The sequence below is a fragment of the Sebastes umbrosus genome, chromosome 13 (assembly GCF_015220745.1).
Source record: "Sebastes umbrosus isolate fSebUmb1 chromosome 13, fSebUmb1.pri, whole genome shotgun sequence".
In the NCBI taxonomy this organism is placed as follows: Eukaryota; Metazoa; Chordata; class Actinopteri; order Perciformes; family Sebastidae; genus Sebastes; species Sebastes umbrosus.
Genome location: NC_051281.1, coordinates 16,136,220 through 16,160,434, shown reverse-complemented (window position 1 = coordinate 16,160,434; position 24,215 = coordinate 16,136,220). Strand labels below are relative to the sequence as shown.

Sequence of the window (24,215 nt, the reverse complement as noted above, 5' to 3'; positions counted from 1 at the left end):
CTGTTGAATGTATTATTTCCTTTACTGGTACATTTCAGAATGTTCTATCGCTCTTCTACCAAAGATACATGCCAAAATTAAAAAAGGGAAGATGTGGTTAAATCTGCATCCATTTTTTAGAGTTTGTTTGAAATCAGTTTAAATGGTGATTTAGTTTCACCAGTTAGTTAACTGGTAATGTAGCATGAAGCATAAGTATTGTAGCTTTGATAAGCTGCAGTTTAACATGACTTGACACTGATAGTGCTTACACTGTTCACCAGGGCTACGTTAGTGGGATGCCAATACACAATTTTAACAAATAACCTGCCAGTTTGAAGGGGAAAAAGCATGTTCCCTGTTTAAATGGTAATGTTAAAATTGGTGTATTCCTGCTTTTTAAAATTAGCAAAAGCAAACTTCCACTTGAAAATTAAAAAGTTATCATTATTAATAAGTGATAACCGTATGAAATGAGTATCAGAACTAGGAATGTAAGAGCTGCTGTAATATTTGAATTTCTCTCAGGTGTATAGTAATATAAGTAGAAAACTAACTCTGCTAAATTATACATTCTTGTGGCTTTTTTAAGTGCAAAGGTTTGTGTTTATTATTAACTTACATCATGTTGAGAAAACTGGTGTAAAAGTTGCCTTTTTAATAAATACTACCTTGTCTGTTGCACACAAATTCTGTCAAAGGCTGCATATTTATGATATGGATTTGTTTTAAAATAAATTACAGAACCCTCAAATCACAGTCTCACGTAATGACTTTGTTCCTTCCCGTAATTCTGGTCGATGATTCGATACATAAAAGTCAACATTGTAGTCCATATTGTACAACATGAGTGTCCTGGGCTGCTTTATTTGTATACAATAATATTTATTAGTATTCAGTTGTGATTTATTATACAAGCATGTTTGTACTCATCCCTGACTAAAGGATCAAATGTATCTACTGCTGCTGTCACCCTGAAGGAGACATGTTTTGTGGTTTCAGCTTTTGCCGTACACATCCATCTCCTCCTGAACAGTGCTTGAGAACAGATTCACCAAAAAATCTGGTTCCTCAATACCATGTGAAAGAATCTCCTCCATCTCTTTCATCTTGTCCTTCTCCAGCTGCCTCATCCTTTCTGTGATCTTCTTTCCCCTGTCCTATAGACAAAAAAGCAAAAATATTATGAGTACATTTTCAGCAGACAGTGACCACACTAAGCCAAGTGACACTTTTAGGTAAATTGCAGGCTGGAATTAAATTGTTGAACCTTGTAGGAGTCAATGATGGCAGCCACCAGTTCATGTTTGACAAACAACATGTGTTTGCGGTCCGGCTTGCTCTGGAAGCGGGGTTTCTTCTTCACGGGGTCGTCTGCACCGTAACTTGGAGAAGTCGTCTCCTTCAGCTCAATAATGTTCTTCACAAAGATGAAAGGTTTGAATACGGACCTGTTTGTGCAAAAGAACAACTTCTTAAATCCTCATAAACTGCTGTTAAAAATGAATTCAAAGGATGCAGCTGAAGTGAGATCAGGCGCTGTACCTTTCAGGGTCTGGAGTTGCTGTGAAATAGTGAACCCCTGGCAGAGCCGGATTCGTGGGTATCACAGACACCATGCTTCCTGCTGACATGAACATGCCCTCCATGTTGATGCCGCTATCTTTATCCCTCAGGATGTCCATCATCGTCTCAGCAGTGATGTGACCTTCAGTACATGAAATGAACACATGAATAAACAGCGGTAGAAGTCATGGAACTTTCTCCTACTGTGTGTCAGTTCTCCACAGTGAAGTACTAACCGTTGCTCTTTTCCAGCAACTTCTTCCCCTCACAGTATCGGCTCCCAGCGGCTTCTATTCTGGCTGTAGTCGTAAAGGAGAAGACCGTGGCGAAGTTGAACTGAGTCTTTCCGTCCCACCAGCCCTGGCTTCGTGCATATTCCCTCATTTCTGGATGCTCCTTGTCTATCTTAGTTGTTATGCCATACTGGTTTGAGATGTTGCGATATCCAGCTAGAAAAGTGTAGAACGAGATGATTAGCCACTAATATTAAAATTGACCATTATTCAATTCAATTTATTTTTATATAGCGTCAAATCATAACAGAAGTTATCTCGAGACTGTATATAAAGTTAGTGACCAGTTTAGGAAGTCTACTTTTCCATGGTTTCTTTGTGGATTTAAATTACATACTTCAAGTTAAACAATAAAGTGCCTTCTGAACTCATTCCATTGCCTTGTATTTCAAATGGACACCTACTCTTACTGTTCTTTTACTGATTACCTTCCACTCTCTCTGCTGCCCAGTGCTTCCCTGATGTCTCCAGCAGCCATGCCTCCTTCCTGTCTGAGATGAGGAAGCTGTTGTGGTAGGTGAAGCCGCTCTCATCCTCCATACAAGATCCTCCCTGGCCATATTTCTCCAGCATCTCAGCAATAACATCCACAGCTTTCTCAGCTGTATCAGCTCTCTCAAGTCCAATCCTGGTAAATTGTAGAGTCACAGACACAAATTTATTCTGAACTGACAACCAGAATAAACTAAATTGTTTCTGGTTGGTACTATGTCATTCAATTTTCCTTTGCAACTCAAGTTGATGGTAGACAAACAAGGGGCTTTACCTGAGCAGATCCATGCCGAGAAGAGCTTCGTCATCATCTGCACTCTCTCTGCCCCACACTGCTTCATTTCCAATGCACACTTGATGCTCATTTGCGCCCATTTCTGCGCCCCACAGCCATGCTGGTTTGCTCAGCACAACTGCATAAGTGTGGGCAACCTGCTCAATCTCTATGTATGTACACTGTTCACAAGGGGGAAGAAGACACAGGGGGAAAAACTCTTATCCAATGGCACTTTCACCAAGGAGCAGTCACAATGTGGTAAAATTGAAGGGTGGAGGGCAATAACAAGCTGTCTGTGTCATCTACCTCAACCTTCTCCCCTGCAGCATAGTCTCTGGCAGGAAAATACACCACCTCCTGGACTTCATCACAAGGCCTGTCAGCGTTTTTCCCAAAGATGATGTATTGTCTCTCAGTGGAGGGGGGCAGAGCCACAAAGGTGTCACAGGAGGATGGGTGCATCTTGAACTACAAACTGGCTGAGAGTTAACAGAAACAACAATTGATTGGATGGGTTACATTACTCATATTTAAAGGTCCCATATTAAGCTCATTTTCAGGATCATACTTGTATTTTGTGTTTCTACTAGAACATGTTTACATACTGTCATGTTCAAAAAACACATTATTTTCCTCATGCTGTCTGCCTGAATGTGCCTGTATTTGCCCTCTGTCTGAAACGCTCCGTTTTAACGCATTTTGACGGAATTGCAACAGAATTGCGTTGCTAGGCAACAGCTTGGGTCCATGTGTACTTCCTGTCAGCTGATGTCATTCACATACACTGCAACCAGGAAATAAACTGGGACACATTTAGAATGTTCACGGTTAAAATTGCGTCAAGGGTCTAAATATTGTATATTTGTGACATCACAAATGGGCAGAAATCCTGATAGCATGTTTCAAATGCAGAGTTTCTGAATACACGCTGTGTGTATTTCCCTGTGGATTGAGTGTTTCGACACTTTCACAGTATTTATATAGCACTTAAGCCTGCTTTATAATAAAAAAACATGAAAATCTCACTTTTTTATAATATGGGACCTTTAACCAACAGATTTTATGAGTTATCTCAGCATAAGCAGGCAATGCACTTTGCAATATCTTGAATACATTTTATTGATATGGAATCAGATTTAGAGCGAAATATAATTAAAACAGTTATAAAAACATTAAAGATTAGAAAATAAAAACAAGCTAAAAATGAAAGCTAGGATAGAAGCTAAAATAGAGTATAACACACAAGAGTAAAAGCTCTAGTGCAGCATAGGATCATTATCTGGTTTAATAAAAGGCAGCAGCAAACAGGAAAGTTTTAAGCTTTGAATTAAAAGAACTCAGAGTTAATAATAAGGTGATCTTACCTATGATTTGCTGGTCTTACCCTCTTACCCTCTCACTGCCACTGTAAGTTTCATTTCTGTTTACTCTGAATATCTTCTTCTTCTGTGGTGTTTATTGGCGGTGGACATACCAGCTTAGAGGTGTACCATCGCCACCTACCGGACTGGAGTGACACGCAGTAGATTGGCTGGAAAATACATTTAAAAAAATAGTAAAACTAACAAAACAAAAAAATAAATTTTCTCAAATATTTCTGTTGCTCTTAGGATTGTGTATTCCCAGCAGATTCCCTTCTGGTCTGAGCTCAGATCGGAAGCTCACCATCTGGTGGCGGTGATTCACCAAACCATCATTAAACCTTATAGAAGAAGAAGACTGAAGTCAGTTTCATATTCATAGTTAAACCAGTTGTAGAATAACAGCTAAATAGATCACGTCTGTCTATGAAGCACTTACACCTTTTAACTACACGAACAAAACATTTTAATCTACACATATTGATGTGACAGGGTGGTTTTGACAACGATTAAACGCATAAACTGGTTTAACGCTTAACTGACTTCACCGGCTCCCCGTCATCACACCAACACAGAACCATCTTCACGCAGACTGGTTTGTTGTCATGCGGAGGAAGCTAGCTGCGCTCCGTTAGCAACAACATAAACGCTCCTCTCTCCACTCAGTGTGACACGATAGGTAGTCAGCCATGGGGAAGTCGTTTGCTAATTTCATGTGCAAGAAGGACTTTCACCCTGCGTCGAAGTCAAACATCAAAAAGGTGAGTGAACAAAAGATTAGCCTGCTAGCTAGCGAGCTATGCTAACGATGCTAGCCCAGTTAGCTGCTTAGCCAGAGCTAACAGGATTCACTTTGATAATTACTTGATATACATTGTTGACAACAGAGTAGTTTTGTGTGTTAATTATAGACAAACTACCTGAGACTGTTAGCGTAACGCTACATGGTTCGTTCTCACTGATAATAGTCGGTAACGTCAAGAGCTAAGTGAAGCTACAGTCCATACATCCTTACATACAACAGACACCCAATAACTATCTAAGTCAAAGGAAACATATTAAAGGCATGGGGCAGTTGGAGGCACAAGTTGCAATAATAACCATATAAATACATGGGATTATAGCAATAAAAGCCAACAAATAAGAAACAATGTATGAGAACAACATATCTTAAAGTTCCTCTGAATAACAGTCATTTAAAATGGGTATGGTCTGTGTTCAGCAGCTTAACAGCAGAAGGGATAAAGGACTTGGAGTGACGATTTGTTCTCCTTAAGGGCACATTAAGAGACGTGTTTAATCCTCTGAGCAAGTTGCTTCATTGAAATATCCATATTTCATAACAAAAAGCTTAATGTTGTATTTATGCTCCTGTGCAATATATCCTTGATGCAATATACACCTCAAGTGCAACTACCTTTGTTTATATTTATTTATTACATCTATTTTACAAGTGCAACTACCTTTGTTTACATTTCATTTATTACATCTGCCCTACCTATTTTACAAGTGCAACTACCTCTGTTTACATTACATCTATTTTGATATTTTATACTTCTAGTGTAACACTTCTGTTTATATTTATTTATTACATCTACCCTACCTATTTTACAAGTGCAATTACTTTTGTTAACATTTTATTTATTACATCTACCCTACCTATTTTATAAGTGCAATTACCTCTGTTTACATTTTATGTATTACATCTACCCTACCTATTTTACAAGTGCAATTACCTCTGTTTACATTTCATGTATTATATCTACCCTACCTATTTACAAGTGCAATTACCTCTGTTTACATTTTATTAATTACATCTACTTTACCTATTTTACAAGTGCAATTACCTCTGTTTACATTACATCTATTTTATATTTTATACTTCTAGTGTAACTTATGTTTACATTTTATTTATTACATCTGCCCTACCTATTTTACAAGTGCAATTGCCTCTGTTTACACTACATCTATTTTGATATTTTATACTTCTAGTGTAACACTTCTGTTTATATTTATTTATCTATTACATCTTCCCTACCTATTTTACAAGTGCAATTACCTCAGTTTACATTACATCTATTTTTTATATTTTATACTTCTAGTGTAACACTTCTGTTTATATTTATTTATTACATCAACCCTACCTATTTTACAGGTGCAGTTACCTCTGTTTACATTACATCTATTTTTATATTTTATACTTCTAGTGTAACACTTCTGTTTATATTTATTTATTACATCTACTTTACCTGTTTTATTTGCTTTATAACTGGGTGTGTGTTTTACCTGTTATATGTTTTATCTGCCTCGTTTAGTCTTGTCAAGTATTTGTTTTAAAGCACTGACCAGAAGTGGCAACTGTGAATCTCGTTGTATTTAATACAATGACAATAAAGCTTTCTATTCTATTCTTACACACAAATGTTTTATATGAGTGAGAAACCATATTCCATCCTTAAGTTTGGCTGGAATAAATCAAGATACTATTAATATAATGCTCTATGTCCTAATATTTTGGTCTACACAAACTAATGTTGTTGATTGTTAATGTGATTTAATGTGTACATTATTAGTATTGTCTTGATGGACTAGTAGTGTATATCCTTTTAATGATAATTTGCTCTGAGCCCCTCTGGTACATATCAGTTATCCAAATTGATATTGTCTGTTAGTAAGTAAGTAAGTAAAGCTTTATTTATATAGCACCTTTTAAAACACACCGTTACAAAGTGCTTCACACACAAATGAAACATCAAACAAAGATGAAAACAAGGGAAAATTACAATATGAAACACAGAAACAATGAGAAACAGATCCAACAAAAACAGACAAACACACATGTGGATGAGGCCTATAGAAAAGCTTGCTATTATTTATATATATATATATATATATATATATATATATATATATATATATATATAAGAAGCCGCTTAAAACCATCCAGAGATTCAGCAGCTCTAATAGATTGGGGGGAGGTGCTTCCAGAGACACATTATAACCTCTCAAATGTACTTTACAAATAAATAATATAAGTATTGACTTCAATGTTACTCATTAATTAGCTTTAGGCCTGTAACTAACAATGATTTATCTCTGTTGATGAATGTGTCTGATAACTCTTGATTAATTATTTGGTCTATAAAATATAGAAAATGATGTAAAATGCCCATCGCAATTTCCAAGAGCCAGAGTTGATGTCCCCAGATGGCCTTATTGTTCAACTAACAGACCAGAACCTAAATATATTCAATTTACTACAATATAAGACAAACCGTAGCAGCAAATGTTAACATGCTGAAACTAATGTTAAAAAGCTGAAACCAGCAAAAATAGAGTGAAGCATGTATTGGTTAAAGTTGTTGCTGGCTGCTGGCAATTTTCAGATGATCTACTAATGTAATGTTATTATTCAGTTAATTGACTAATTATTTCTCCCTTTTTAAGGGGTAGGTAGAGGGCAGAAATTGGGTATAGTGCACTCAAATTGAATGCCTTTGTAGCCAAGTTACTTATACAAGCATTCATTCATTCATATAAGTATTGTCAGGCAATTAAGCTGACCTAAATGTTTGGGAATGTATGGAGAAGTATGTGTGCAGTAATCCTCCTTTTCACTTTATCTTACAGGTATGGATAGCAGAACAGAAACTCAACTTCGAGAAGACGAAGCAAGAAGATCTTATGCAGGCGTACATGAAAGAGCAGGATTCTTACAACAACAGGTTAGATAAATGCACAGGTGACATCTCGTACCTCCTTAAAAACTGCTCTTTTAATATCATGTATTATTATTTTAAACATCTATTTTTACTGTGTAAATGTCTCAGTAAAAGGAAAGGTTTTTATTAACTCAACATTAACTTTAGCAACACTTTCTTAATACCTCCTATAACTTCACAGGTTATAAATGTTGATAATCACCAATTTAAAAACAAAAATAAACCTGTTGTTTTCTCATCTCTAGGTTGTTGATGGGGGATGATCGTGTCAAGAATGGCCTCAATTTCATGTACGAGGCTCCACCTGGAGCATCCAAAGGTAAACGATCACTTGAGCCGGGCAGCTCCGATCCCTACTAAATATTGTGTTTAATTCCAAACACCTGATTCTCAAGAAAATTAAGCTTAACATTTTAATACTTGTTTGTTTTTTCAACATAATTGCCTTCTGTTCTGAAGAGGAAACAAAAGAGGTAAAGTAGTGCAAATTATGAACCTATACAATTCCACAATATGTATACATGTTCTGCATGTCGACTTTGCTTTACATTGGTCTCCACTCATTTATAACTAGAAAGGTTTACATACTGAAATTCATGATGAAAATGTGTGTGTTTTCCAGGAGGGGGAAGAAGAGTACAAATTTGAGTGGCAGAAGTCGGCTCCTCGAGAGAAGTAAGTATTTGATTTTTATACACAGTTGCATTTTCTTGGCATGTTGTCCAGCATTCTTTCAGAATTTGTATTCTCTTTAATCCTTAATTTTCTCATGTAGATATGCGAAGGATGACATGAATATTAGAGATCAGCCATTTGGAATCCAGGTGTGTGATGATTTTTATTTATTTGAAGCATATAGACTGCACCAGTGATTCACAACCTGAGGGTTAAATCTAAGGGGGTCACAAGTTAATCAAAAGATTAAGAAATAAAATGAGACGTAAATTTCAGATTATTTATTTTTTCTTGTGAAATGCTTTCATCTCCTCCGGTACACATAGTGACACGTTGTCCATACTGAAGCCATAAGTTCACATCGCATGTAGACACTGATTTGTTTTTAGGGGTCAAAATAGGGCTGGGCAATATGACAATATATATCGTCAAAACAATGTAAAAATGTCTATTGTATATTTTTTCTACATATACATTTGTTTCTATTGTGATATAGACTCAGCCTATATTTATTTCTATTTTCTCTCTATATTTTCACTTAAAACTGTTCTGAACATTTTGCTATACCAGAAAACACGCTATATCGTGATATATATCTTTATCGAGATATGAAATTACCTATATGGTTATAGAAGATTTTGGCCATATAACTCAGCCCTAAGGTCAAAAGCTAAAAAGATTAGGAACCACTGTTTTATTAGATGTACTGTGTATGCATTATTGAACATTATAAAGTTTCAAAAAGTAAATCGGAGCTTGTCGTGAATTTAAAGTCTAAGACATTAATGGAATGGATTTTGCCTTATAATTAGGTTGCCATAATAAAAAAAACAATTTGTGGAGTATTGTTTTGTTTAAATTATTCTGCATACACCTCTACAATTTGCTGTAATGTCTGTTGTTGTTAACTTCCAGGTGCGCAACGTGCGATGCATCAAATGTCACAAATGGGGCCATGTGAACACAGACAGAGAGTGTCCTCTCTACGGGCTGTCGGGTATCAACGCCAGCTCTGTGGCCTCGGAGGAGGCAGCAGGTAGAGTACATACAATAATGGTCTAAAACGGACATTTTAAACACCTTCCTCTGCAGTTTCTTTGTTTATCAATGTAATTAATTGTTGATTTGATATGTGTGTAAACAAACCACTACCATTGTTATATACATATTTTATACTGATGCTATTGAATTAAACAGGAGTAATTAATTGAAATAAGCATCAGCATATAAATATGAAGATAATAATAAGTGATCAATTATCAATGCATCACTTGAAATATATAATCATTGCAAGTTTAATTGATATGTGGAGATTATACTTTCTGAAATAATGTTAATATGTTTTAGTTAAAAATGTTTGTTGTTAGTAGAGCTGCAACGATTAATCGATTAGTTGTCAAATATTAAATTAATCGGCAATTATTTTGATAATCGATTAATCTGTTTGGGTAATTTTTTTAGGGGGGAAAAAGTAAACATTTTCTGATTCCAGCTTCTTAAATGTGAATATTTTCTGGTTTCTTTGCTCCTCTATGACAGTAAACCGAATATCTTTGAGTTGTGGACAAAACAAGACATTTGCGGACGTTATCTTGGGCTTTGGGAAACACTGATCGACATTTTTCACCAATTTGTGACATTTTATAGACAAAACAACTAATTGATAAATCAAGAAAATAATCAACAGATTAATCAAAAATAAAATGAATCTTCAGTTGCAGCCCTAGTTAGTTATTCAATGGAAAAAAGACATTGGAATACTCATGGTTTATAGTACAATAGAACCAGAATATCTGTGCTGCCCAATATTTGTGGCGAGTGTATTCGCTTTAGTCTGTCTCAGACTTTGCAGCAGGTACACCTACTGTATCTCTCCTCTCGGGTTTCAGCTGGAGCTCCCAGTCTTGAGCTGATTCTGATTTCTGCAATCAGCGAGTTGAGTAGTAAAGTAATAATGTTTACCCTGGGAGAGTCCAGTGCAGTCGGTGCATGGTGTTGATGGTGGAGTGCTGTAATGGTCCCCTTCCTGTGCCGGGAGAAAAATATGTAATTATTGTGTATTCTGATTCCTCTAACTGCTGCTTTGGCAGAGAATGATATTGTATGATTTGCTCAGCCGGAAGTGGAGTGAGTTGATTTGATGTCCCATTCTGTTAACAAAGCCGCCCCTGAAATTCCCACTGTGGAGATAGTGGTTGGCATGGGTTTGACATCAATGGGACTCTGAGGCTGTGATTTGTGCTAACAGGTCCGTCGATGCACCCCTCTGAGTTAATGGCGGAGATGCGAAACAGTGGGTTTGCCCTGAAAAAATGTGTCCTTGGTAGGAATGCTACTGTTTGTGATCCATCGCAGGTAATTGTCTGTCTCGCACTCCCATCTTTGCACACATAGGACGATATACGAACACGCACACACACACATATATACTACCCTTCAGAGAGAAAAGACTAACTACATATCTTTGATATGTTCCTAGCATATATAAATACTGCCGTTATTGGGGCAACTTAACTCAAGTGAACAGATTTGATTAAATAAATTGTATCATTGTTTAAAGGTGATATATTTAAATATAAATTTGCTCAAATTTGCCTTTTGAGAGTCCTATTAATCTAAATGTTTTTTTATTTCAATGTGCTTTTACAGGAATATGTTGCCAGCGAGGAAGAGGAGGATCCCGAGGTGGAATTTCTGAAGTCATTAACGACCAAGCAAAAACAGAAGCTCCTTGGGTAAAAAATGTAGCACAATTTACAAATGTTAATGTATGAAAGCTTCAAGGAGTAAAACAAAATTAGGATTATTTTTGTAACAGTGTTTGAATATTTTGAGCCTCATACTGATAAGAGTAAGCTCAGGGGAAATCCTGATAGATGATCTGATGAATTACTAGTGTACTGTGGTGTTTTTTTAATATTTTTTAAAACCAAAAACTCATGTATTTGTAGCTTAGTATATACAGTATAGTATATCAGGTGTAAAAAATCTGATGATATTGCTTTCGATTTTGATGAAGTATTTTACATTCCTTTGCTTAAACGTTAATGTGATTCATAGACTTAATTATGGTCATATTATATATTTATTTGCTGCCCTGTTGGAGAATGTTAATTGAACATTTGTGCTCCTGTTTTACAGAAAACTTGATCGCCTGGAAAGGCAGAAGGCCAAAAAGAAGAAGAGCAAAAAGCAGAAGAAGAAGAGCAAAAGAAAACAGAAGAAAAAGCATGAAAGTAGTGACAGCTCGAGTGACTCCTCCAATAGCAGCAGCAGTAGCAGCAGTGATAGTGGCTCCGATTCAGACAGCCATGGCAAGTTCAAGAGCCAAAAGAGAAAGAAGAACAAGAAAAAAGATTCCTGTCGGGATAACAGCTCTAAGAGCGAGCGGCGAGTCAAGAGTCAGAGAAAGGCCTCCTCTCACAGAAGCAGGTCACGGAGCCCTCACACCGGACAGAAGCGGCGTGAAGAGGAGTCCGGAGATTATAGACAAACAAGGACAGAGAGGGGAAGGAGCAGGAGTGGAAATCGCAGCCCGGAGAACAAGATCAAGCTGGAGGGAGGTCAAGAGAGAAAGAGATACAACAGCAGGGACAGGCAGGGACCTAGCAGCTCCAAGTCTGGCTTGGACAGAAGTAGGAGCCGCGAGAAAGGCAGGGAGGACAGAGGTAAAGACGGGCGTCACAGTAGAGATGGGGAGAGGAACAGAAGTAGCACAGATGGAAGGAGAGGCAGAACAGCAGATGGGAGGAGCAGAAGCAGGGAAAGGCGGAAGGAGAGGGAGGGCAAGGGAAGAAGTAGGAGTAGGGAGAGAAGAGAGAGGAGCCAAGACAGAGTAAAAAGAAAGCACTGACTTGTTTGTGTTTCTGTCCCTCTTACAATATACTGGTATATAGTCTTCTTGGTAATCAAAGTGTCCCTCTATTTAAACAGATATTGTGCAGTAGGTCTCATTTTTCTCCAGTAGAGGGAAGCAGTGGACAGAGAATATGTGGCTGCCGCTCATTGCACCCATGTGTTGTCTTGTACTGTATGAAAGGCTCTGAATTAATTGATTACCATTGGAAGCAATTAGCAGCTATGATCCGTTGATGGGAAAATATTGGACTCATTTTAATGGTCAGTGAACCGCTGGAAAGACCATTTCTGTCGCTGCAGTTTTTTTTCATTATTGTGTCTTTTTGGATATATATCCACATTTTAAGATGTAATGCTTAGACGGCTGTTGATTCCTAACAAAAAAAAAATCTGGACTTTTTATTTCTGATTAAAATTTTAATCATCTCAATTGAATGCGTTTGTTTTGCGATGGAATGAATGAATGTCAGCGTGTAAAATCGGATGAAAATGTAGATTTGTCTGATTATATTTACCGCTTGTGTATTCCCACTAAATACTAAATTATATTTAAGCTCTGGGCTCCTGATAACAATTATAACTTTTTATATATCATGTTTCAAATTTTTTTTAGGCCGGTTTCCATTAATGACATGGCACAATATGTGTTATCACTAAAGCTGTGAAATACGTCCTGCTGGTTTTTGCGGGCGTCAAACAAACAAATATGTCCAAATATCCAGCGTGTAAATAAATACAGTTTATACTAGAAACGAAACAAAAACTGCACTATATTTTAATATAGGGGAAACTAGAATTTGAATTATTTAATTATTTAATTATTACCTAAATTGAACAATTCAATTGTCAGGCCTACAATTACACATTTTATTTGGCAGATTATTATTTTTATCTAAATAAAAATATTAATTACATTTTATATCAAAAACAGATTTACTTGAATTCTTTGGCGTCTAAAAATTTAAATTTCATTTTTTATTTTTTTAAAGTGTTGCATAGGTTTTTTTTTTTTAATATTTTGATGAAATTCAAATTGGCTATTTGGTAGTTTTCACTATCTGTCCGTTTCCTTGAAGCCGCTGTTGCACAAAAGGAAATGGAAATAATTTCCCTCTATTGCCTTTTGGTCAATTTAACATCCTCTTCAAAAAAAAAAAAGAAAAAAGAGAGGGTGTCTGGATGAGACGTGTTCCCAGTCAGTCCTGGACTCACGCTGTAATTATTCCCCGGCTTTTCTCTTTGAGAGTCGGACGCTGCACTGGGTAAGCACAAAGAAGTCAGAGAGCATCCTTGAACCCTTTCAATACGAGGCCACTGATATTCAAATAACACGCAGGAACCATTTGACTGCACTGAGCAAAAGAGCATTTCAAATTCAAACATTTGCATGTGACTCTTTGCCCCTTTTCTTTTTCTAAAGTTTTAAAAAACTGTTCCCATAACATCTATGTGGCTCCTGGCAAAAAGAGAGAGAGACGCCACATCCTCAATCTCGCTCCATCGATTGGTATGCAAATGAAAGCAGTTAATTTGGACAATTAGAATAAATATTCAGGGACCTTTTGTCGTCAAACCCCCTCGGAAACCCCCCGATAAAGTGAAACTGAACAAAAGATGTCTCGGAGATTAATTAGATATTTGATAAGACACGAATCCCTAATCGCAAATACAAGACACATGGGGCTGCGATGTGCTCCAAGTCATAATTAATACCATTTAACAAGATTTTCATTTGGGCATGAAATGTTTTTTTCCGGGGCATTAAGCATTGATTTATTCCATAGGGGGGAAATATAGTGAAAGTCAACGTTTTATAGATGATTTTAAATAAAAATAGCCTCACGCTTTAAAATAAATTTCTAAATTAAATATTTTGTTAGAATTAAAACCTATAACACAATTAAACCAAAAATATAAAATCTGCATCACACAATTACAGCCTTTTTTAAAGATGTTTTAATTACGATAAAATGAAAGTCTTATACGTGTGACTTTATACAGGTAAACATTTATATATAGATATTTTTTTTTTTAAGCAAAAAAAAATAAAATGGTTAACCAAAAAGTTGAAAAAAAGCTGTGTACATACATATCCACAAAGTGCGTCGAAAAGTAAACTTCCTGTTTTTTTTTTCCAGGATACCAACACGAATAAAACAATCATTAACATTTACATGAAAATAACACAGAGTTTTAGTCGTCAATATACAAGATGTGACTCACATTGTCCAACCAAAGTTCAACAGGTTTCTCTCACCTTCAAACATTTCATTTTTCCAAGTTGCCACTTAAAAATCCCCCAAAGGCCTTACAGCAAATCACTGTCTTTAGATGGATTTACGCATGAAATACGCATGTTGAGAATATATTTTTTAGACTTTTTGCAACTTCTTGAAATATTTTCTCCTTTTTTATTGTCTTTTCAAATAAGACCCGTTTTCAATGTGCATGTTTTTGAATGTTTTTTTTATGTCATTAGGGCTCATCATGAGGAGACGGATCCTTAACAGTGATTCTTGGGTTAACCCCATCCAAAATAAGTTCAGGAGACTCAGACCTCGGTGTCTCCAGGTTGCTGGTATCGGTGTCACTGTCGCTGCCCTTTTTGCTTCCTCCTCCACCGGCCGTGTGCGTTTTGATGTGCTTGCTCAAATGGTCACTCCGCATAAAGCGCTTGTTGCACACCGGGCATGCAAACCTTTTCTCTCCGGTGTGAGTGCGGAGGTGTCTCTGCAGCTCATCGGATCGAGTGAACCTTTTGCCACAGAAAAGCCAGTTGCACACAAAAGGCCGCTCTCCAGTGTGCCATCTCAAATGCGCTTTGAGATGCGAGGTTTTCCCGTAGACTTTACCGCAGCCCGGTATGTGGCAGCTGTGCAGGCCCTTCCTGCGCAGGCTGGCTCCGGCGGGTCCTAGCCGCTCGGCCTCCTGGCAGTTCGGACAGTCACACGTGGCTCTACCGGAGTACCTCCTGGAAGACCTCGAGGAGCTACTTATTCCTGAACTGCCCCCAGAAATCATGGCGTTGGCGGCTGCTGCAGAAGCGTCTGTGTATGTTGGGATGACTGTTTTGAAGCCGTCTTGTGTCAACAGGTGCTGTCCGGTGGAGAGTAAGTGAGACGCGGTTGGGCTGATTCCGGTGGAGCTGAACGCCGAGTGCGTCAGCGAGGAGAAGTCCGGGTTGTAGCCACTCAGCTGGGAGTGGATTCCTTGAGGCGTGCCGGTGTGCAGAGACGTCTGGAGGGTGCCTGCAGGATTTTGCACGTCCAGCCACGAACCAGGGTTAGTGTGCACATCCCACCACGAGGATGCACCGTTGTCACCGGCGATGGTGGAGTGGAAACCGGACTTGTACCACGACTCGTATGGGTGCGCCATGCCCACACGCGGGTATAGACTCTCTGCAGAAGTGTGCACTTTGGAGATAAAAGCTGACTGTCCGGCGTCTTGTGAGGACACGCCTGCAGAGTTGGAGAACAGACCGCTGTACTCTGCGGTGGAAAACGCAGAGGATGTTGGGGATGTCGAGGCTAAGCAGAAGGCGCTGTTACCGGAGCCTCCGGTGGGTGTTAGTCCTGACGACGCGCGGCTCGTTGCTACCGTGAAACCGGGCAGACTGGAGCCCAGGTTGCAGCTGGAGGAGGAGGATCTCTTCCACGGGTGAAATCCACCTTTGGAGAAAGCGCTGGAGTCTGGTAAAGTTGTGAGAGGACTGGTGTTGCCAATTTTGTTGCAGGTTGCAGCCAGCATAGCTAGAGGTGTAGTTCCAAACCGTGGCTCTTCCTGCAGAAAAACACACACAAGAGTTGCACTTAAAAACAGGTAACAACAAATATTGCTTCAACATTTTTAGTTGGATGTCTTGGAAAACAGACGGCTGATTCGAAACAAAACAAGACTTTAACAAATAACGCATAACTAATTATTATTAAAAGTATAATTTAAGCTATAAGAAGTTTGGAGAGAGTAAAACATAATGCACAAGTAAGAATGATTTACAAACTTTCTCAGAATATTAACTGCGTCAGACATCTGCTGTGGGTAAAACACTGATCTAGATGCCTTTATGTGCATTTAACTATTTCATTTTTAATAATAAATAACGAGTAAAGTAATCGTAATTAACACAGAATTAAATCATAACCGCAAACTTGAAAAGCAAGCATGTTTATGAAAGCAGCAATCACTTCTGGAAGTTTGGAGAGATTAAAACATAACGTACAAGTAATAATGATTTACAAACTTTCTCTCAGAATATGAACTGCGTCAGACATCTGCTGTGGGTAAAACACTGATCTAGATAGATAGATAGATAGAAACTTTATTGATCCCGAGGGAAATTCAAGTTTCCAGCATCACAGTTCCATAATTTATATCATATTGACAAATATTGCAAAAAAAAAATAGTCAAAACTTATTTTGATTTAACACCAAATATTTGCAGGTTACAGCTTCACAGATACAAAATGCTTCCTCTGTATCATATCATAACATTGTTTATTTTGACTGTTGGTAAGACAAAGCAAACCAACTTGTGAAATTCACTTTAAGCTCAGATAACACTATAAAGGTGGCACAAAAACATGTTAATAAAAAGGCAGTAAAAAAAGTTAGTAGTGCAAAGTACAAAAAAAATATACCAGATATAAAAAATACAAGGAGATGAAGAAGAAAACTGTTAAAACTGAATATAGTGCAGAGTAACAGCTGTAATACACGACTATTAAAAAAGTGAATATAGTGCAGAAGAGACTGTTAAAAATAAATATAGTGCAGAAGAGACTGTTTAAAGTGTTTAAAGATGCCTTTATCTGCATTTAACTATTTCATTTTTTATAATAAATAACGAGTAAAGTAATCGTAATTAACACAGAATTAAATCATAACCGCAAAACTTGAAAAGCAAGTTTATGAAAGCAGGCAATCACTTCTGGTTTGCAGAGGAGCTGCAATAACTTTTACGCACAACTTTTACGCACAAAAATCACAAAGTCTCGGACTCACCCCAAGTATAGACGTTGCCATATCCAGGGTATCTGTGCTGTGATGAGAGTGTTTTGCGATTTGCAATGCTGTATACGGCTCCAATTTTGCTGCAGAACTTGCACCGTGTTTGACTGCAGGTCACACGGTTTCTCTCTTGGCTCGCAGCTCACCAACAACTACCTAGTTGTAGAGAGCGCCTTCTTTGAAGTACAGCTGGCGACGACGCGCAGCCAATCAGATGACCTCATTCATGGCTGAGGATGAAGTCAGCCAATCAGAGAGCCGACCGCAGACAGAAACAACCAAAAAACCCCGCCGTCAATCATCATGTTGTGCAGCCTTCTGCTTCCACACTGTCATACAAGACACGATTTGGTATTTTTTTTTTAATGCATACAGTTATTTTTATGTATTCTCACACGAAGAGCTCAATGTCTCCTTTTCATTTGCAGAATTTGCAGAGTTGGCGCGTCAGTTTCTCCACGAGGTAAGCTTTTTCCTCTCATTTTTAATAATGTGGACTGTTGGTGTCTGATTTTTTAATATTCAGATCATGCGCAACACGTCATTGAGAAATTGTCGCTATTTAAGCACATAGTATCCTGGACAATGTGAGGGTGTTGATGATGTCTTTATCAGAACAGTGCATGCTGCTGTGCGTTAGGCACTGCACAGTTAAAGACAACTGGTGTTATATGCTCTATATCTTAATTTCTTTATTCTGGTGTTCATATTGGAAAGTCCCAGATGGTTTAAGTTTAGTGAAGAAGTCCAGAAACAGGCCATGACAGCACTTCTCCAATAACCGCGGTTAGATCATTTACTGAGTAAAATACATGAAGGAAAAACAGATTATTACTGGATCAACTAACCTACAGTTTGTTTACCTCCAGCCAAAAAAAAACAAACATCTGCGCACATGTGTGTGTGCGGTCGAGTTCACGCGCGGCCGTGCCATCCGCGCGCCTCTCTGCTTACTTGGTGCAGGTGAGGGGTTAATTAAAAATGACAGCTTGCTTTATCAGTGTAGTTTTAAAAGTATTTTACAGGCGGAAAAAGTTTCCAGGTGATGTCTGCTGTATAAGGCCGCCAGTCATCTCCATTAAACGGCTTTAACAGCAGCCGTCTTGCATCCGAGAAATAAAATGTAATCACCCATTTATTAAATTGTGGACAATTAAAGAGGATGCAACAATTTTCCCTAAACTCACTTTTTCTTTTAATATCACAATTCAATAAGCCCCGCATATCCCCATAGCTTGTTAAAACGCGCAGGGATAATGGCATAATGTAAAATTGACCTGCTCTGACGTGAACCATCATCCCTTTTAAAAGTTAAAGCAATTTTCCCAGAGAAAGGCTTGACCGAAAGATGTGCATTACAGTATTCAAAAACGCTGCAAATAATGCTCCATTATAGAGAGGATGAATGCTGCCAGTCAACACAGGTGCAATTTGTTCAAATACTCTTTCTTTCTTTTTTTTTTTTTTGCTTTAAAACCACCACCTTTGGAAGGGTGAATAAAAATCATCCTCATCAAATACTGAGCGCTGCCAAGAAAATTGAATCATTTTTTTTAGCAATCATAACAATTTGGCAGAGTGCTGTTAACAGTATTAAATGTCTATTCTACATAAACAAAGTTGATTGTCTCTAAAGAAGTCATATTAATTTGAGTGTTATTTTTTTCTCAATATACCTTCATAATAATAAAAAATCGGACATTAGATTTACACTATAATTAAGTTAATAATTATATTAAAAAATATATATATTCACAGTCATCTGTCATTTGTTCAAACATTAATATTCTTGTGTGCATGATTATTTGTGTAGTAGGCTATTATATCTTAATAAGGAGCAGTGTGACCGCTCAGAACAAAGAAATCTGCATAGGAATCACAGTCTTTATGCACCAATAAATGTCTTTTTATATACTGCAACTTAAATTTATATGGAAGGAAATGTGTTTTTCAGATTAACCTAGAATAATAAAATAATAGTGATTTTTTTTCAGACGATGTTTACTTGGGACAAAGGGGGAGAACATGATCTCGCCTTGTCATTCAAGTGAGAATTTTTGAGTTGAATCTGTAATTCTGGACTCCATTCGTGAGCACTTCTCTGTGGCAATTAGGAGCCTATTACAAGCCATTAGATTGATCAATGTACCTTAAACAATGGGAATGATTTATTTGGTCGAACAAAACGCTCTGCATCTATTGTGATGAGTCTAAGTGGGGGTGCATCCATCAACAAAAGATAAATGATTAATTCAGACCTATTCATTTGGATTCTTTCTACAAAGCCGGCCCCACTTGCCTCAAATCCAGATTATTAGAGCCTCATTTTCTGCGTGTTAAACCAGACAGGCTGCTGGATTTGGGCGATGGTTTCTGGTTGTGCCCCTGTGTGCTTTAATTTGTATTTCTGCTGAGGGAAGTTTATTTGAGGACATTTAACTAATTGTTGTAATTTCGCGGGCTCATGTGGCTACACCTGTTTCTCTCAAAGGGGGGGTTGGAGGCAACTATGAGTGCAAGGATGTTTTACTTTATGTCTGTGGCGCTGAAGCTGTGCAGTGTTTGTCTTACGATTACACTTCAGAGGAAGCTCATTGAATAGAAAAAGTGTGCACAAGTGTGACGATTTTGTCAAGATGCTGTCACTTAAGATATCTTCCTTTTCTTACAGATATTTTTGGGGTTGTAAGATTTATTCTGTTCCATTGTAAAATGCAAAGATGATGATAAAAACAGTATTTTTTTCTTTGTGTCTCATCTGCCATTTCCCAGGAGTTTATTCTTGCACTTTAAGGTTGCCTGGTCATTGTTTATTTTAGTGGCAGGTAAATAGAGACAACAGCATGGAAATAGAATTGATATACATTCACTGTGAACTAAACTGCTTGACAAAAGGATTTATTGCTGTAGGAAGTCAATAAGCTATACCACAAGAGGAAATGACAAAATAGCTCGGACCTGTCAGTATAGAGACACAACTATTGGATGTCTTCTGTTAGACGACTGTCAAGACAAATGATTCAGATGTTAATAGAAAGCAGGCAGCTGTTGACAACACAGTCGAGCCTCTGATAAAGATTAACTACGCTTTCAATACACACATTTCAAGCAACAGTTCTGTGTAAGATTGATCTCTCAGCAGCTCATCAGCCTCCATCGATACTATCGACAGCTAAATTTGGAAGTACAGGTCAGCCAGCCAGCTCACAGTGTCAACTTTCATTTCCAGAGGCTGCATGTTCTATTTTGAGCGCGGGGAGCGAGCCAGTTGAAGTGCAGTCGACTGGTTACATTTGAGGACTTAGCTTAGCACATTTTCTGTCAATGAATGTGGTGTTTTCCCTGAGTTGGTGAGAGTGGGAAATGGCTCCAAAGAAGGTGCAGGTTATGAGGAAAAGCTCCATTCAAAAATGAGCAAGCTTTGTAGATTATGTAATGGCATTTGGCTCGCTCTGACTGCAGACATCTCCACATTGTCTTTATTAGGGAAAAGGAGAGGATGCACTGCAGCTACCACCACCGATTGGAAGGTTTGGCACTTCATTGAAGATAGGCGTTGTTGGCCTGCCCAATGTTGGGTAAGTAAAGGGTTTTTATTCACATACACAGTGTCACCATTCACACTGCATGCACCAGCATGTGCTTTGTCCATGCCTGCCTTCCAGGATACCATAAATATAAACGCATGTAAGGCAAGATGTAAGCTGAGTACAGTAGAATGCATGACTAAAGAGAAGAAATAAGATTTAAAGAGGACCTATTATGCTTTTGTGCTTTTTTCTTTTATTGTGTTATACAGTTTTTTTGTGCATTTGAAAGGTGTGCAAAGTTACAAAGCCCAAAGTCCACGCCAAAGGGAGTTACTCTCCCCCACAGAAACACTGCTCCTGAACTGCCTGACGTGCCTTGCTTGAAGTCCCGCTTTTTCTTCTGTAACGTGGTGATGTCACCAAGTAACACATTTGCATAATACCTGCCTAGTGGCTAGTTTGGCACGCCCTCAAACAAAGCTAGTTAGAGTGGAGCTGGAGCGGAGAGAAAAAGAAAGCGTTTTTTTTAACATTACAGCATGTAAACATGTTCTAGTAGAAACCACAAAGACTAGAAATACACCGGAAAATGAGCATAATAGGTCCTCTTTAAAGAAACATTGTGAATTTAGATTTACAACTTCAGACTTTGAGTTGTTGGAGTTTCTCCAAAAGGAGCTTTCCCACTTTATGCATGCCACACTTTATACTGAAACAAGCAAAATGACATGTAGCCTGATGCAGAGGAGTGTTTCTAAGGCTGTTAGGTGTCTGGAACCACTTGTTCCCTACCAGCCAAAGATCAAATCCCACAAGAGCTTCGTCTTTCCTTCCCGACGTCTTAACTTTCTGTCTGTCTAAAGAAAAGCGTGTGAGCTGCTCAAACTTTTACAAAATGCTTCACACATGACCTTTTTTAGGGTGTTATGGCAGACGAGTGTTATGAGGGTAAACCTGTGACCTCAAAGAATTGTTGTACGTCAAAAATCATAGTTTTAATAAAATAGTTAAAGAGGCAGTGTGTAGGATACGGCGGCATCTAGTGGTGGGGTTGCAAATTGCAACCAACTGAAGCTTCTCCCGTGTGCCAAACCAAGGCCTATAGAAGGAGGCTGGGACACGGGTGGACACGGGTCTTGGGTTATGGGGTATGATACATGTGCAATGTAACTGGAGCTGCGGTCGTGCGTTGCGATTGGCTCAATTTCGACGAATGCTGACCAGATTTTACTGCGCATGTGTTGTACACCCAAATATATGACTCGTTGATGACTAGCTGACCTTTGACCGGTGCATGAGTGATAAGTGGGTATTTAAAACCATTGGACAACAGGGTTCGTTAATGCTTTTCATTCATTCTTCTCTGCATTCATAGTAGCGTGGTGGGTTCATTCTTGATTGCTGTCATACAGTTTTATACAAATGTAGATGGATCATAGCACATTCTCATCAATAAGATGTCACAGAGATGAACTATTTTCTCTAATTGAAAACACACTGCTGTGATGATAAAACCCACATTCATTAATCCAATAAGGCCTGACCTGAGCGTTGATGACTATTGACCTAGCCTCTTTCAATAGGCCTTGTGTGAAAGTGTAGGAGAACTACGGTGGCCAACGCAAAAACGTGAATGTCCCTATAGAACCATGTTTCTACTCTCCGTATATAGATATATATTGAGATGGTTCTGCCTTCCCTGGGAGGTATCAGACAAACCACACAATTGTACTTACAAAGCTAAGAAAAAGAAAAAAACAGTACAGAAAATAGCTTTTATTTTGAAAAGCTCGTGTATCGTTAGCATGCTTCTTGATGTGAGTGATGTTTGAAGGTGCGTCACCTGCTGAGGCTGCACGACCATAATGAGCTAAATAAGTAATTGCTTACTAAGCTACAAAAGCAGCAAGGACTTTTTACAAAGCTGCATGCAAAGAAAGAAGGAAATGTAAGTGTTAATGTTTACTTAAATCTTTTGTTAATGGAAACATTACTACCCAAAACAGTCAGTCCTGTACAGTTCAAAGACTCCTGCATATAATGTAATTTTCTTAATGATATGCTGTTTGGAGTGATTTTCAGTATAATAAAAGCTGAAAAATAAGTGCATAGTATGTTTTCTATAATTTAATCTAGTGATAAAATAGAGGTTATGTCAACAATCTGGGTTTCTCGTGTGCCCCCCCAGGAAAAATAATAAACCTCTGTTCTAAGGTAACAAAAACACAATGATTCTTATTTTCAGGTGATTGTACACTAAACAAAACATACTTACTATTAATATTATATTCCATTTTTGCCAATAGATCCCCCTAAATGTCACACACTGTTCCTTCTAAATCCTTTTAGAATTTATACTTTGAGTTTGTATCCTTATTAGATTTATGAATGTGGGTTTTATCATCACAGCAGTGTGTTTTCAATTAGAGAAACATAGTTAAATTCTGTGTGACATCTTATTGATGAGAATGTGCTGTATGACAGCAATCAAGAGTGAACCTACCACCCTACTATGAATGCAGAGAAGAATGAATGAAAAGCATTAACGAACCCTGTTGTCCAATGGTTTTAAATACCCACTTATCACTCTTGCACCGGTCAAAGGTCAGGGTACATCCTAGACAATCGCATAGTGTAGACAGTCAAACACAGTTACTATCACGCATTCATTTATCTGGTAATTTAGAGTTTCCAGTTCACCTAACCTTCATGTCTTTGAAGTGCGGGAGAAAATCTGAGGAACCACATCACAAAGTGAACGCAAACACAGGACTCTCAGTACCACTGAGCCACCTTACAGGTCAGTCTCTGCTGCAACAAATCATACACCTCTATTATCAACAGAGACAGCCCATTTACTACAATAAATGGATTACATTTGTAAGGAAACTATGAAATTCACTTGCGTGTTCAAAGCAGCTTTCAGCTTTCATCAGTCAAACACTACACCTGCATGAAATAGTACTTTTTAACATGGCTTTTTGCCCGTAGTTTCTTGAATCAGCTCCCAGTCTCAGGTACAATCAGTGCAATGACAATGATTATGTATAACAACTTTTCTACATTTTAAGATTAATCAAATCATATTACAGAAAAAAAGCATACATAGTTTTACAACTGAATGGCACTTTAAAAAGGTCCAGCATGGACATGGACAGCATCGTAAAAATACTTGTTATGTTTTCTTTTTCATTGATCTCATCTCATTCTTTTACATTTTTTTTTGCAACTACAAGAATAATTCTAATGTGCAAGATATGCTTTTGTGTCTTGCAATTTGACATAACCTAACTAATTTAAATCTCTACAGCACAACAATCTAAAGGAATGCAAGCTGAAAACGCAATGAGAGGATGTCTCATATCTTGTCTCTTTCTTCCATATCAAATGATGCTATTATATGAGTGGAGAAGGAGGGCGAATGTATATTTTTTTAGGTGTGTTTGAGGAGT

The 24,215-nt window shown here is 37.9% G+C and overlaps 4 protein-coding genes across 5 annotated transcripts in view; 2 read left to right on the top strand and 2 right to left on the bottom strand.

Moving 5' to 3' along the window:
• Window positions 1-119: 119 nt before the first annotated feature.
• scrn3 (secernin 3) lies at window positions 120-4,120 on the bottom strand. 2 transcript variants are annotated; one of them, XM_037789272.1, is made up of 8 exons: window positions 3,972-4,120; window positions 2,914-3,086; window positions 2,605-2,786; window positions 2,267-2,466; window positions 1,782-1,994; window positions 1,525-1,687; window positions 1,250-1,430; window positions 120-1,139 (listed from the first exon to the last, which is right to left on the bottom strand). In XM_037789272.1, the coding sequence occupies exons 2-8, from the start codon at window positions 3,067-3,069 to the stop codon at window positions 978-980; spliced, it is 1,257 nt and encodes a 418-aa protein (XP_037645200.1). In that variant the 5' UTR covers window positions 3,070-3,086; window positions 3,972-4,120; the 3' UTR covers window positions 120-977. The 2 variants fall into 2 exon arrangements, with proteins under 2 accessions (XP_037645200.1, XP_037645201.1); XM_037789273.1 differs by having other exon boundaries at window positions 1,277-1,430.
• Window positions 4,121-4,657: 537 nt separating this feature from the next.
• cir1 (corepressor interacting with RBPJ, CIR1) lies at window positions 4,658-12,653 on the top strand. The gene is made up of 10 exons (XM_037789270.1): window positions 4,658-4,729; window positions 7,599-7,693; window positions 7,936-8,009; window positions 8,150-8,163; window positions 8,313-8,365; window positions 8,466-8,514; window positions 9,281-9,401; window positions 10,614-10,720; window positions 11,015-11,100; window positions 11,507-12,653. Exons 1-10 carry the CDS (start codon window positions 4,658-4,660, stop codon window positions 12,216-12,218), a joined length of 1,383 nt encoding a protein of 460 aa, XP_037645198.1. The 3' UTR covers window positions 12,219-12,653.
• A 1,508-nt stretch (window positions 12,654-14,161) lies between these two features.
• On the bottom strand, window positions 14,162-17,546 carry sp9 (sp9 transcription factor). The gene is made up of 2 exons (XM_037789271.1): window positions 17,228-17,546; window positions 14,162-16,006 (listed from the first exon to the last, which is right to left on the bottom strand). The coding sequence occupies exons 1-2, from the start codon at window positions 17,246-17,248 to the stop codon at window positions 14,699-14,701; spliced, it is 1,329 nt and encodes a 442-aa protein (XP_037645199.1). The 5' UTR covers window positions 17,249-17,546; the 3' UTR covers window positions 14,162-14,698.
• A 2,931-nt stretch (window positions 17,547-20,477) lies between these two features.
• Window positions 20,478-24,215, top strand: part of LOC119500649 (obg-like ATPase 1) — a 50,987-nt gene continuing 47,249 nt past the window's right edge. Inside the window, exons 1-2 of the mRNA XM_037790491.1 lie at window positions 20,478-20,611; window positions 20,720-20,811. Coding sequence (XP_037646419.1) covers window positions 20,597-20,611; window positions 20,720-20,811 — 107 coding nt within the window. The 5' untranslated portion in view covers window positions 20,478-20,596. The remainder of the gene's footprint in view (window positions 20,612-20,719; window positions 20,812-24,215) is intronic.

Bases quoted from the DNA above. Each gene is read 5' to 3' on its own strand.
- scrn3 (XM_037789272.1), bottom strand. From the start codon at position 3,069: ATGCACCCATCCTCCTGTGACACCTTTGTGGCTCTGCCCCCCTCCACT. The intron at 1,431-1,524 runs GTACAGCGCCTG...TTGCACAAACAG, and splicing joins GCAACTCCAGACCCTGAAAG to GTCCGTATTCAAACCTTTCA. The intron at 1,140-1,249 runs GTTCAACAATTT...TTTTGTCTATAG, and splicing joins CCATCATTGACTCCTACAAG to GACAGGGGAAAGAAGATCAC.
- sp9 (XM_037789271.1), bottom strand. From the start codon at position 17,248: ATGGCAACGTCTATACTTGGG. The intron at 16,007-17,227 runs GTGAGTCCGAGA...GTTTTTCTGCAG, and splicing joins TGGCAACGTCTATACTTGGG to GAAGAGCCACGGTTTGGAAC.
- cir1 (XM_037789270.1), top strand. From the start codon at position 4,658: ATGGGGAAGTCGTTTGCTAATTTCATGTGCAAGAAGGACTTTCACCCT. The intron at 8,366-8,465 runs GTAAGTATTTGA...TTTCTCATGTAG, and splicing joins AAGTCGGCTCCTCGAGAGAA to ATATGCGAAGGATGACATGA. The intron at 11,101-11,506 runs GTAAAAAATGTA...CCTGTTTTACAG, and splicing joins CAAAAACAGAAGCTCCTTGG to AAAACTTGATCGCCTGGAAA.